Genomic DNA, 15,392 nt, shown 5'->3' on the forward strand with positions numbered 1-15,392 from the left:
TCTCTGTTACTCTGCCTCATAAATCTATATTAAAGAAAAACTTTCACTTATTGAGAGTTTAGTGTTTATTGACAAGCAACATGCTAAGTACTTTATTTGCATCATTCCATTTAACCCTGACAATTTCTAAAAGTATAGAATTGGCTCTGGCTCCTCAAATTCTTTTCCTTTTACTGACATGTTTCTCACTAGTAAAGATATATACTTTATTCTGAATGTCCATTTATAACTAAACACAGCTAAATCATCATCATCACTTTTTCAGAAAATCCCATCCCAATGATTATATTTCATTTAGCATGGTTGTAATCAGAATAAATACTTCATTGTTTGTTACATTGTCTCATTTAATGTTTAAAATATAACACATGGGGCCGGCGCTGTGGCATAGCAGGTTAAAGCCCTGGCCTGAAGCACCAGCATCCCATATCGGTGCCGGTTCTAGTCCCAGCTACTCCTCTTCTGTTCCAGCTCTCTGCTATGGCCTGGGAAACAGTGGAGGATGGCCCAATTCCTTGGGCCACTGCACCCACATAGGAGACCCAGAGGAAGCTCCTGGCTTTGGATTGGCACAGCTCCACCGTTGCGGCCATCTGGGGAGTGAACCAGCGGATGGAAGACCTCTCTCTCTGTCTCTACCTCTCTCTGTAACTCTTTCAAATAAATAAAATAAATCTTAAAATAAAATAAAACACATAATTGGGGTTAATAATGTCTCTGAAAAAGTTCTCTGTGATCCCTATAGCAGATAAATCCTTATTAAGAAAGGCTTGGAGAAGAATAAGAGGAATAACTTTAAAACTGAAAGGAAGGAAGGGTTATTTTCTTTGTGTTTTGTAGTTACAACTAGTGGAAAGAATTTTGACAAAGCAAATGTTAGGAGCCAGCACTGTGGTGTAGCATGTAAAGCTGCTAACTGTGATGCTGGTCTCTCTTATAGGCACCAGTTCGAATCCCAGCTGTTCCACTTCAGATCCAGCTCCCTGCTAATGCACCTGGTTGAAAATGGCCAGGGTGCTTGGACCCCTGCACCCACGTGGGAGACCTAGAGAAAGCTCCTGGCTCTTGGCTTGGGATCAGCCAAGTTCTACGTATTAAAGCTATTTGGAGAGTAGATCAGCAATTAGAGGATCTCTCTCTCTCTCTCTCTCTCTCTCTTTCTCTCTGTAACTCTTTCAAAGAGATAAATCTTTTTATAAAAAAAAAAGAATGCGAATACTCTGTCCCATCTATGAGAAAGTTTTCTAACTAATATGGTCCCATAATGGAAACAGTAAACTCCACACCCAATTCCTATACTTTTAAAGTAGCCTGACATTCTGACCATGTACCTATTGATTTCTTAATATATCCCAGGCAAATGTCTGCTTCAATCTAGATATGACCCTGATTCTTTCATTTACAAGTTCACCACTTCTTTGTTGGAATTATTTGCATCTTATTACTTAGCCTTTTGATTTTCAAGTTCTACTTATATATTCCACTCACAACCCCACCCACTCACCCTACTTCAGATCACCTTAGAAAATATGTCTGCTTTAGATTCTGGATCACCAGATAACACTTAGCTGGCCTGATAAGGCCTCAGGAAAGGAAGAGGCAACCAACAGAATGGGAGAAATTATTTGCAAACTATACAACTCATAATGTATTAACAACCTGAACATATAAAGAGATCAAAAAACTCCACAACAAAACAAACAACCCACTTAAGAAATGGGCAAAGGACTTAAACAGACATTTTTCCAAAGAGGAAATCCAAATGGCCAACAGACACATGAAAAAATATTCAGGATCACTAGCCATCAGGGAAATGCAAATCAAAACCACAATGAGGTTCCACCTCACTCCAGCTAGAATGGCTTTCATACAGAAATCAACAAACAACCAATGCTGGCAAGGATGTGGGGAAAATGGTATCCTAATCCACTGTTGGTAAGAATGTAAACCACTATAGAAATCAGTTTGGAGATACCTCAGAAATCTGAATATAGACCTACCACATGTCCCTGCCATCTCACTTCTGGGAATTTACCCAAGGAAAATGAAATCAGCAAATAAAAGAGTTATCTGCACCCCATGTTTACTGCAGCTCAATTCACAATAGCTAAGACATGGAATCAACCTAAATACCCATCACATGAAGATTGGACAAAAAAATTATGGGATATATACACTATGGAATACTACACAGCATTAAAAAAATTAAATCCAGTCATTTGCAACAAACTGGATGAATCTGGAAATAAGCCAGTCCCAAAGGGACAAATACCATATGTTCTCCCTGATCTATGAAAACTAATAGAGCACCTAAAAGGAAATCTGTGGAAGTGAAATTAACACTTTGAGAAGCAATGACTTGAACAGTGCTTGTCTTGACTGTCAAGGAACAATTTTTTTTTTCCTTAATGGAGAATGGGACTGGGAATGGGAGAGGAAGGAGGAAGTTGGGTGGTAGTAGAGTTGGGAAGGCGAGTATGGTGGGAAGAGTCACTATATTTCTAAAGTTGTAATTATGAAATTTGTACTCATTAAATAAAAGGTTTCTTTGGGAAAAAATAAAGATAAAATTAAAAAAATTGACATCTTATGATTTAATTAGTTTATAGCTTGTCTATGCTCCTGTCATACAGTCATCTTTCTAATTTTTACTTGTTGAACATTATGGTTAGCGGTGCATTAAGCCTGTGATTATAAAGTAAACTGAAGTAATGTTATTGTAAAAATTAAAGGACACCGGCGCCGTGGCTCAATAGGCTAATCCTCCACCTTGCGGCGCCGGCACACGGGGTTCTAGTCCCGGTTGGGGCGCCGGATTCTGTCCCGGTTGCCCCTCTTCCAGGCCAGCTCTCTGCTATGGCCTGGGAGTGCAGTGGAGGATGGCCCAGGTGCTTGGGCCCTGCACCCCATGGGAGACCAGGAAAAGCACCTGGCTCCTGGCTCCTGCCAGGATCAGCGCGGTGCGCCGGCTGCAGCAGCGGCCATTGGAGGGTGAACCAGCGGCAAAAGGAAGACCTTTCTCTCTCTGTCTCTCTCACTGTCCACTCTGCCTGTCAAAAAAAAAAAAAAAAAAAAAAATTAAAGGAAAAAAAGAAAGAAAGGAAGGAAGGATGGGGTATTGTGGGAGGGAAAAGTATGATTATCTTCTTAGAATTATATTTGAAATATGTAAAATCTATTCTCTTTATAATAATAATTTTTAAATGTAAAAAATCTGCATAGTATTAAAATCAGATCAAAGATTTACATCAGGAAGTTATGTGATCCTGTTTCAAGAGTGAAAATGATCATTGACAGTCACACTTCAGGAACTCCATTGACTTAAAACAATGACCCTATTTGCTGTTAACCTTAATGTACACTAAATATGAGACTATAATAAAGAAGCCCATAGAAACAAATAATGAGCTAAGCTGATCCAGGCAAAAACAAAATATTTCTAATTTCTAAAGATAGGAGATTTTGAATATTCAGATCAACTTTGAGAAGCTCAGATCAACTCATTCATATGCACAAAGCCTTAAAATGGATTACTACTTCTCGAACAGCCTCTAAGATTGTGTATTATCTGGCACCCATTATCTTATTACCTTTAAATCTCATATTCTATCTTTCGTTTTTCGTTCACTCAGCTGCAGCCAAACAGTCTTGCCCCATTATTCCTTAAATACACAAGGCATATTCCCACCTTAGGACCTGTACACTGGTTAATCCCTCCATTCAGAATGGTCTTTCTCCTGACAATATCATGGAAAATTCCTTTAAATTGTTGAAGTTTTTGCTCTGGCTACTACCCAGCCTTCAAGGTATTCTTCAAGGCATTAGTAACAGAGAGAAAAAATTATTGAGTGTCTACTTTGGGCCAGGCACTGTGATTAGCTTGTTATAATCTGACTTGATGAATTCAAAGTCCTTCAAGGAATATGTGATACTGTACTGATGTGAAACCTGAAGTTTAGAATTGTCAAACAACTTACTAAGGTCATTTACATTTAGTCATCATCTCCATGGACTCTTCCTTAAAAGTCCAGACTCTGAACTAGTCAAGTTCCTTAAGGTCAATATCAATGGAAAAATATTCATTTTAGTATCTTTCACCAAATATATCTAGCACAGAGCTTAATAAAATATAGTATTTTACCTGATTGGATATTACATAATATGTACATGTATTCAAATACCACATAGTATCCAATAAATATGTGCAAATTAATTTTTCTTAAAAATAATATATAGCTAATTAAACAATGAATAATTAATGACAGAGTAAATGGATGAATAAGTCATTCTATCAAAGTCGCTAGGACTACACATTTATTTTAAAAACATCGGTAGTTCTCATGGAAGATCCAGATGGTCCTAACTATAAAACTAGCCCTCACTTCAGTGTATTTGTTCTTCAGAAAAATTGCTATAAGCTAAAACAACATAACTGAACTTTACAATAAACGAGTAACAAAATATGTAAATGTTCTGCGTGCTAGAGAAAAAGGCAATAAACAAAGTAACAAAAATCCTTGCCCTCATGACATTTACATTCTACTAAAAGGGAAAACAGATATTGTTTTAACTCTTTTTAATTCTTGTGAGAATGTCTTTTTAGCTCTGTGGTTGGAATGAGGAGAAGCAGATGATCGAATGAACTTATACCTACAGATAGGTGAAGACACATTCATCTCAGCTTCAAATCCCAACGTAAAGTTACAAAAGTCTCCCAAAGGTTAGAAAGCAACTGTCTCAACAGGGCTTATCTCACAGTGACTATTAGTTGATGACCATGAGGTTTCCTTGCCTGGCTTACCTTCCCTCATCCAAAATCATTCAATTCACCAAGTCACTGAATCATAATATACCATCACGTACAGTCCTCAGCTCACTGATATACAATATACAATATCACACAACATCTCTGCTGTCACTGAGGTGCTAATATGGCTGAATATACACATGAGGAACGGCTCCCTCTGAGAAGAAAGAGTGAAAGAAAACTATAGAAGTGATTAATATGAAAATAGAGAAGAGCTTTGAAAAAAATGTAATTTGTTTTAAGATTTTATTTATTTATTTATTTGAGAGGTGAGCCACAGACAAAGGTCCTCCATCAGCTGGCACACTCACCAAATGGCCTCAAAAGCCAGAGAGGGCCTATCTGAAGCCAGGAGTCAGGAGCCTTCCCAGGCTCCCAACATGGGTACAGGGGTCCAAGCACTTGGCAATCCCACACCACCATCCCAGACCACAAGCAGAGAGCTAGATTGGAAGAGGAGCAGCCAGGACATGAACCAGTGCCTACGTGGGATGCCGGTGCTACAGGCAAGAGGCCCAGCCTACTACACCAGAGTGCCTGCCCTGAAAAAAATCCAGAATTGACCAAGATTATGTTTTGTGACACTGGGAGGATCCAAGTCTTAATATTAAGATCAGGATTATTTAAAAACTCTATGCACTACTATAATTCTTTAAGATTACTCTGTAGGACTGGCATTGTGGTGTACAGGGTAAAGCCACCACATGCAACACCGGCACCTCAGATGAGCACTCGCTTGAGCCCTTGCTGCTCCGCTTCCAACCCAGCTCCCTGCTAATGGCCTGGGAAAAGCAGTTGAAAACTGCCCAAGTCTCCCAACCGTGTGGGAGACCAAAATGAAGCTCCTGGTTTCTGGCTTTGGCCTGACATTGAGGCCATATGGGGAATGAATCAGCAGATGGAAGATTTCTCTCACTATTTCTCCTTCTCTCTGTGTAACTCTTTCAAAATAAATAAATAAATCTTAAAAACTATTACTCTATGCCAGGCATAAAGTATGCAAGACACTGAATACACACTGGTGCCCTTGCCAGTGGAGCTCTCTACTGGAAGAGACAGATACCTCCTTGGCATTAAAACAGCAGGGACATCTTGCAAACCAACTCCTTTATTTTACATCTACCTATCTTTAAGATATTTTAAATGCTTTTTTTCTCTGAAATATTTTTTCTTATGATATCATGTTTTGTTTTCATATTGTCAAAATAATTCAAGAAAATATCTTGAATATACCAAAAAAATTCCACTAAGTTAAACCTTGAATTTATCTTATGAAGTCTTACTATTTCAATCACTAATCCTGACTTTTGCTTCATCCTAGTTGCCTGAAGTGAGAGAATATTTCCTTAGCATTTTTCCTACATTAACAAAGGGTTTTAAAAACTAATGAATATCTTAACAAACTATCTTGCAAAACTAAATGAACCCACCAGAAAGGAACATTTCAATGGCACAGCCATTGCCTTAAATGTTTTTGAAACTTTTTCCCCAAACCAATTTACCAGAATATCATTCTTATTTCTGTATAGAATATTATCTATAACTTTCTTTGCTAGATTTGATGAACTCAAGCACATCAGGTTCTTCTCTATTCTAGTCTACATCTTGGAGAAAACCAGAATAGAGAGAAAAAGGCAAACAGGTTAGGCATGAAACTCTATAACTAGATTAAGTTGTGGACAACACGATTCTTAGAGGATCTTCTTTTTTATTATTATTATTTTTTTAACTTTAATTTAATGAATATAAATTTCCAAAGTATGGCTTATGGATTACAATGGCTTCCCCCCATAACGTCCCTCCCACCCGCAACCCTTCCCTTTCCCACTCCCTCTCCCCTTCCATTCACATGAGGATTCATTTTCGATTCTCTTTATATACAGAAGATCAGTTTAGCATACATTAAGTAAAGATTTCAACAGTTTGCTCCCGCACAGAAACATAAAGTGAAAAATAATAGATGATTTTTTAAATGATGATGAAATCAGATCAGACCTATTGTCATGTTTAATCCCAGTGAGAGTCAAGTTGGGAATTGATAATTTCTTTTTTTTTTTTTTACAGAAGATCAGTTTAGTATACATTAAGTAAAGATTTCAACAGTTTGCACCCCCATAGAAACACAAAGTGAAATATACTGTTTGAGTACTCGTTATAGCATTAAGTCTCAATGTACATCACATTAAGGACAGAGATGCTACATGAGGAGTAAGTGCACAGTGACTCCTATTGTTGACTTTACAAATTGACACTCCTGTTTATGGCATCTCACTAGTCCAAGTGATCAATTTCAGTTCACAATTGATCATAATGAAAGGACTAAGAGTCAAAGGGAGCACATAAACAAGTCTAGTACCTGCTAATACTAACCGATAGAATAAACAAAGGGGAGAGTGATCCAACATGGGAAGCGAGATACTCAGCAGACTCATAGAATAGCGGATGTCCTAAACAGCACTCTGGCCTCAGAATCAGCCCTAAAGGCATTCTAATCTGGCTGAAAAGCCCATGAGAGTATTTCAGGCATGGAAAGCCAAGACACTCTGGCAAAAAAAAAAAAAAAAATCTAAATGAAAGACCTCTGTGAGTGAGATCCCAGTGGAAAGAACAGGTCTTCAAAGAAGGAGGTACCTTTCTCTGAAGGGAGGAGAGAACCTCCACTTTGACTATGACCTTGTCTAAACAAGATAAGAGTCGGAGAACTCAAGGGGCTTCCATAGCCTTGGAAACTCATGACTGGTGCATAGGGAGATTACTGATGCCATAAACAGGAGTGTCAATTTATAGAGGATCTTCTTTATAGTCAACATATGTTTCTTGAGCCTACCAAGTGCCAAACATAGTAGGCAGGTGATAAGGAATCATAGAAAAGGGAGATATATGCTTGTTACCATTGGAGAGCTTACACATCCTTTCCAGCTGCTTTAAATAAACTTGTCCGAGGAAGAGAATTTAAATGTGAGAATTTAAAACTACAACAGCAAGCATTTATATTACACATCATTAGAATCTACTCAGGATACTGCCCCATAGTCTAAGCTTTTCTGGTTACAATCTTGATTTTTGGCTCTATTCCTTAGTGCTTGCTTTCCACTGAGACCATTTTAGCAACAAGTGAGTTTAGATTCAAATTGTAAACTTTCATCTTAGACAGACACCCTGCAACCCTCCTGCCTCAGCACCCTGATAATCCAGGTAAGAGACTCTTTTTCCCTATGCCCTATCTCTATATTCAGTGAAACAGACCAGCTCATATAGCCCATTAAGGAGGAACGATCAGACTCACTTACTAAGCAGACTGTTAAGACTTAGTGTGTGTGTACCATTATCTCCCCTCAAAGTACAGACTGCTACTTAAAAGTATCAGTGATCTGCCCTCACTTTCATATTAGCCCCCAGTTATAAACACACACATTACTCAATTTGCCTTACTCTTTTGTAACGGTTAAATCAAACAGTAATCTTCAAATTTTTTTATTCCATAGTCCTATCTGTAAAAACCATTTCTGCATACAACTTTAGTAGTTTTATATCTTAAAATGTATATACACAACTACTAAAGTAGTATGTGTTATAAATTACCCAGCAGAAAAAAATTTAAGGTTGTATAAAAAACATAATTAGAAAGAGGAGCTCTACTATTTTGTTCTTATATTTCAATGGATAATTTTATTCATGCCCCAAGATAAGTGTCCTTGAGATGGAAATCATAGCCTTAGAGCACACTGCCCTATCCCACTATCCATCTCCATCTCTCTCTGTATATATAACCATGTCCTGAAATTCCAGAAATTTCTAAACATGTGTAAACTTAAACTATGATAAATTCATAACAAAACCCATTTGTATGTGAGGAATCATTTCCTTCCCAAGTTTTATTGTGTCTTTTGGAAAAACCTAAATCTTCACATGTGAAAATCACATACAGTATGGTATCACTACATTTCTCCTATTATTGTTACAATTTGTTAAAAATAAGTATGCATAATAACTTCTACTTTCACCACTATATCTTTACTGACATCAGTAAGTCCTGGTATTATTCAGTTCTTTCAGAAGTTTCAGTATCTTACCTCTGGAGATTTTTGAAGATTACCATATGGGGCAAAAAAGGATGTCTTTTCCCATTTCTGTGCAACTTGATTGGCTTCTTCTATCTTCTGCTCACAACTTTTTTGAGAATTGAGCAATGTCACCTCATAAAATTCTTGAATATCTGTTAAGAAAACGTAAGGGCTGACTCAAAATGGCAAGCACCAACTCATAAATAGCTTCTGCATATACAAAGATGAAATATGCATTCATATGAAAAATCTTGTTGATTAAAATAATGCATAAATACATATCCCAAAGTAAAACAACTAGAAAAGAAATGCTGAAAATTTACCTTTTTACCTGCATAAGAATGCTCATAGCAGCTTAATTCATAATTGTAAAAGGAGGAAGCAACCAAGATGTTCTTCAATGAATAAACTATAGCAAATACACATAATGGAATATTATTCAGTGATAATAAGGAATGAAGTACCAAGTCAGTGATTAGAGTTGCTCAGAAAGGTCAGGCGTTTGACCTGTCCTACAATTTGGCATCTAACAAAACTAGAGTATCTCGAACCTTTGGTAATAGAACTGTTTATACTAAGACACTAAGAAGGTTAGGAATGCACCGAAATCCACACATGGTGTGTACCGAGGGCAGACTTTGATAGGTTTGTGCTGAGAGACCTCAATTCTTATGCATTTTTCTAAAACAAACAAACAAAAAATGTCAGCAGGGCCTATAGTGGTTCTATATGCTAAATGTATACATGACAGGATGAAGTATGATTCTACAGCTCTCTGCTATGGCTTGGGAAAGCAGTAGAAGACGTTCCAAGTGCTTAGCCCCTGCCCCCACATGGGAAATCTGAAAGAAGCTCCTGGAACCTGTCTTCCGATCGGCTCAGCTCCGGCCATTGCAGCCATCTGTGAAGTGAACCAGCAGATGCAAGATGTTTCTCTCTGTCTCTCCCTCTCTCTGTCTGTAACTCTGCTCTCAAATAAATAACTAAATCTTAAAAAAAGAAGAAGAAGAAGAAAAAAGAAAGAAATGTAATGTGCTATCCTGAATAGGATCCTAAATGGAAAAAGACATGTTAAAAATTCAAAAGATTTGAATAAGGTATAGACTGTAGTCATAATAATATATTGATTTATCATCATTGTCACAACATCAATATACGATGTTAAGAACAAGGGAAACAATGTGGAATTTGTGAGAAATTTTTGCATCATCTTTGCAACTTTTCTATAAGTACTCTATAAAACCACTCTAAAACAAAATTTTATTTTTCAGTTGCCTTTCAAGATTTAATATTTATTTGAAAGTCAGTGTTACAAGGAAAGAATGAGAGACAGAGAGAGAGATCTTCCACTCACTGGTTCATTCCCCAAATGGCCACAATAGCTGAGACTGAACCAGGCCAAAGCCAGGAGCCAGAAGCTTCATCTAGGTCTCCCACACAGGTTCAGGGGCCCAAGCACTTGAGTCATCCCCTGTTGCTTTTCCAGGCACATTATCAGGAAGATGAATTGGAAATGGAGCAGCCAGGACATAAACAGGCACCCACATGGGATGCTAGCTAGCATCACAGAAGGCAGATTAACATGCTATGCCACAAGGCTGCCCCTGTTGCCTTTTTTTTTTTTAAGTCATTGCACAATCACTGCTAGAAACCTACCCAAATGGTCCCCAGATTCTCTGTTGTAAGTTCACTTTCAGGTTTAGGATATAAATGAATTAAATATTATTCCACATGCTCTGGGGATACACTAGACACTGAACAGAATGCACACATTACTGGCATTGCAGCCCACAGAAAGGGGAGATCTGGAGGTTGGGCTAATGTAACTGAACAATCAGCAGAGATGGGACTGTTCTGAGAGCAGATAACATTAACAGTATTTCTATCACTATACTGGACCTTACAATAGTAAGCAAGTAAGGCAGCTGACCCCGAACTTCCTCACTGAGCCTCAAGGGAAGCTGAAGTGATTCTTTGTCAGTGACTCCCCAGGACTACTGACAACAGTACAAGTAACTATTTGTACAGGAAATCTCCAATTTAGGCATGCAGGACTCGAAATGAGTTTACAGTCAAAGATCATGAAGCAACAAAAAAGAAAGGAATGCTACAATAAATGAAATTCATTAGAAACAACAGACAGATTTAGGTACCTACCTACTACTGATTTGAATTTTCTGATATAAAATATAGATGAACTATGTGTAACTGATTTTTTTTTAAAAAATAGTGGTTACCATCACAAATATAAGCAAATAACAGGGATCTAGTAAGATTAACAGAGATGAATCAATGCAACCTGCTAAAAATTTAAATTATTATTTAAAGTTGACTTGATGGATGTATGGAAGGATAGACTGATGTTAGTTAACAACTATAATTAAATGCTAGTGATAGAACGTAGGTGGTAGGTGTACCAGAACTCATCCTAATATTCTTGCCATTTTGTTTATGTTTCAAAACTTTCAAAATAAAATGTTGGAAAGACAGTAATTATTCAAAATTATAAATGAATTCATTTGATGGGTTAAACAGTTGAATGAACAAAGAATTGAAAACTGTAACTGAATAAATTATCTCAGATGCAACACAAGAAAAATAGAAATGGAAGCAATGTTAGATTATTTGAGTATTGAGGATATATAAGAAGGTCCAATATATTTAGATATTATTAAATACAGGTAGACAGATGTTAGTCAAGTAGAAATATAAACATATGCATTTATATTATATAAATATTCCTCAAGGAGAAAATAAAATGTGATATTTCAACAGGTCTAATATTAATAGATTTTACTCAAGGAGAACACAGAATAAAACAGATGATATTTAAAGATATAATAGACAAAAAATTTAGAACTTCTGAAAATATTAATTTATAGACATGCAAGTAACAGCTTACACTAAAGAATATAAATAAAATTATGCCTAGGATGAGACATCAAATGAAATTGTAGACCACCAAAAAAAATGGAAAAATATTTTTAAAAAGTTAGAGAAAAAAGACAAATTAGACTTCTCAGTAGCAAGAATGGGAATCAGAAGACAGAACAACAATTTCAAAACCTTGATGGAAATTTAACAGTTGACATAAACCTGTGACCTACTGTTAATTTTTTTTTCAGATTTATTTATCTGGGGCTGGCGCTGTGGCGCAGCAGGTTAAAGCCCTGGCCTGAAGAGCCAGCATCCCATATGGGCGCCGGTCCTAGTCCCAGCTGCTCCTCTTTTGATCCAGCTCTCTGCTATGGCCTGGGAAAGCAGTAGAAGATGGCCCAAATGTAAGAAAATCATCAATAGGTGTTGTTAACTAGTGGAGAAAATTTGACAAGGAACATGACATTATATAGTTTCATAGTGTCTTCCCACAAATTAAAGCAAAACAGAACCTGGAGCCCCCTGTTATGCAACAAGCACACACATCATTTTTATAATACCCCTACCAAAAATATGTGTGCTGAATCAAATCATGAGGAAAATCAGACAGATACAAATTGTAAGAAATTCTACAAAACACACAATATGTAATCTTCAAATATTTTTAGGTCAAAAAAATAAAGACTGGTGAACAGGCAACAACAGACTAATGGAGACTAAAGAGGAATGACAATTAAATATAATGTGTGAGTATGGATAGATCCTAAACTGGGGAAATACCAGGATAACTATAAAAGACACTGCAGAGGTAGCTGCTGAAAGTGAATGTGGACTATGCATTCATACTGACATTGTGCCAATGTTAAATTTTCTAATTTTGATAACTAAACTATTTAATATAAGAGAATATTCCTGCTTTTAGGAAATTTATAAGATTTAGTGACAAAGGGTTTTGATGTCCCCAATTCATTTTCAAATGGTTCATTCACAATGTGTGTGTGTGTGTGTGTGTGTGTGTAGATACTTATATAAAAAGAGACATGTAAATATAGAAAGTGGTAAAACAAGTAAGACAAAATGAACAACTGGTGAATCTGAGTAAAGTAAATATATGGGAATTCCTTGTACTATTGATGGTTTTCTGTAGGATGAAATTATATCAACATATAGTTTTAAAAAATGATAAAATTACTCCAAAGTGTTTCTGGAAAAGTAAGGAACACAGAAATATCCAGCAACATTTGTAAGAAAATTCTAGAGAAAAGAGGCTCAAAAAAGAAGAAATTAAAAAGTAAAGAATGTGATAGAAGAGATAGATGACCAGGCCAGTGCCACGGCTCACTAGGCTAATCTTCCGCCTGCGGCACTGGCACCCTGGGTTCTAGTCCCAGTTGGGGCGTCGGATTCTGTCCAGTTGCTAATCTTCCAGTCCAGCTCTCTGCTGTGGCCCAGGAAGGCAGTGGGGGATGGCCCAAGTGCTTGGGCCCTGCACCTACATGGGAGACCAGGAAGAAGCACCCTGCTCCTGGCTTCAGATCGGCGTAGCTCCAGCCGTAGCGGCCACTTGGGGGATGAACCAATGGAAAAGGAAGACCTTTCCCTCTGTCTCTCTCTCTCTCTGTCTAACTTTGCCTGTCCAAAAAATAAAAATAAAAAAGAAGAGATAGACGGCCAAAAAGAACGTAACTGAGGCGATACAGGTTGAGCATAACTTATTTGAAATGTTTGAGACCAGAAATGCCTCTGATTTCAAATTTTTTCAAATTCTGGAATATTTTCACATATGCAGTGAGGTATCCTGGAGATAAGACCCAACTCTAAACATGAGATTCATTTATGTTTCATATATACCCTATACCCACAGCATCAAAGTGATCTTACAGAAGATTTTTAATATACTTGCATTTTAACTATAAGCCATCACATGAAGTAAGATATGGAATTTACCACTTGTAGCATCGTGTCAGTGCTGAAAAAAATTCAGACTTCAGAGTATTTGGGATTTAAGATTTTTAGATTAGGAATGTGGAATCTGTATAGCAATTTATAAGTCAGATAGGCCCCAGCTCTGCTACTTACTAAATATGTGGTCTTTGGCAAGTTATTTAGCTTCTTTAGGCTTTAGTCACTTCACCTATAAAATTTACATATTAGCTGCCACAGATGAGGGAAAACATATGGTGTTTTGCTTTTTTCTTCTATTTTTTGACTCTTTACTTAGTGTAGGGTTATTCTTATGAGTATAAAGTAAACTCAGAGTAGATCATTGTAAAAAAAATTAAGAAAGGGAATAAGAGAAGGAGGAGGAGGAAGGGTGGGGTGTAGGTGGGAGGGAGGGTAGGGTGAGAAGTATCACTATGTTCCTAACCCTGTATATATGAAATTTGTTTGCCTTAAATAAAAAAAATACATTTGTAAGTACTTCATACCCTCGAATAGCTACACAGAACACACTCAATAAAATGTCAACTATTATTTTTATTGTAAATCATCTTTGAACAATACTGTATACACAAGAGCTCTCATTAAATGCTGCAAACATGAACACAAATACGCTCAGCCAGGAGTCATTTTTTCTGGAAGAGTTGAGTGCAGACGCTTGGAGCAATAATGCAGAATTAATACTTGAGAAGAAGGCAGAAAACTGTTACTCAAGGTTTTTTAAGTAGCTGATTGGAAATTTTAATAGGAATGCAATAAAAGGTATATGAAGAAACAGACAGCATTTTTGTGCCTCAAATAAGGTTTTAAAAAAGAAAACTTCTAAAAAAACTTTCAAATCAAAATATCTGTTTGATGAATAAGTGTTATACTTCAATTTCCTTAAAAACAAGCACTTAAAACTCAAGATATTGTTAATGCAAATCAGCTGCCTTTTATTAGAACACTTATGCTCTCAGAAATTCTATATCTAGCGTGAATTATTTTCAATTTCATATCAATCATCCAACATATGAAATGTTACATATCCCTTTTTATCTAACAAAGGTTTATCAAATAAACTATATAAATCTTGGAAATATAAATAACTATATATAATATTCTATGAGATTAATTTTAAATTCCATTTTCCTTCTTTTCTTCCTCTCCCCCAAAACATCCTAAATATCTTCTAATCTGTCATTATATATGGGTACTGCTCACAGAAAGAAAGAGAGAGGAAATACATCTGCACTTACCATTTGTCCACCATATGTTAGGCAGTCATAACTAGAAAACATCATTTATTTCACTTAATCCTTTTAACCATCTTATGAGGAAAACATTATTACATCTAATTTAGATATAGAGAAACTGAAACCTGCTCAAAGTCACCAGACTGTATACTGGCAGGATTAGTATTAAAATACAGTTTGACATTGAAGCCTACACTACAATATGCTACAGTAAACACACATAATAGAATATTAGGGGTCAACTGAATTACATCAATGCTAAAACAAGTATATTTTTCCTTGTAAAATGCTTGACTATAATACCATCGATAAAATTCTTCAGATCACCAGATGGAAGGAAAATCAAACATCAGAAACTTCCCAAATCCCGTTACCAAGAATATGTTAACTTATCTAAGCTACACAGTGCTTAATTGAAACTAATTTTTGCCTTTCTGTCTCCATCAGCAAAATATTTAACAGAATGAG

At 36.5% G+C, this 15,392-nt stretch overlaps 1 protein-coding gene across 7 annotated transcripts in view; it reads right to left on the reverse strand.

The window, feature by feature from the left end:
• DLG2 (discs large MAGUK scaffold protein 2) overlaps window positions 1–15,392 on the reverse strand; it is a 2,256,157-nt gene that overhangs the window by 1,913,426 nt on the left and 327,339 nt on the right. For all 7 annotated transcript variants that reach the window (XM_051821188.2, XM_051821179.2, XM_051821160.2 and 4 more), the window contains one exon: window positions 8,881–9,023. In XM_051821188.2, coding sequence (XP_051677148.1) covers window positions 8,881–9,023 — 143 coding nt within the window. The remainder of the gene's footprint in view (window positions 1–8,880; window positions 9,024–15,392) is intronic.

This window comes from Oryctolagus cuniculus, chromosome 1, assembly GCF_964237555.1.
Source record: "Oryctolagus cuniculus chromosome 1, mOryCun1.1, whole genome shotgun sequence".
NCBI classification, from domain to species: domain Eukaryota; kingdom Metazoa; phylum Chordata; class Mammalia; order Lagomorpha; family Leporidae; genus Oryctolagus; species Oryctolagus cuniculus.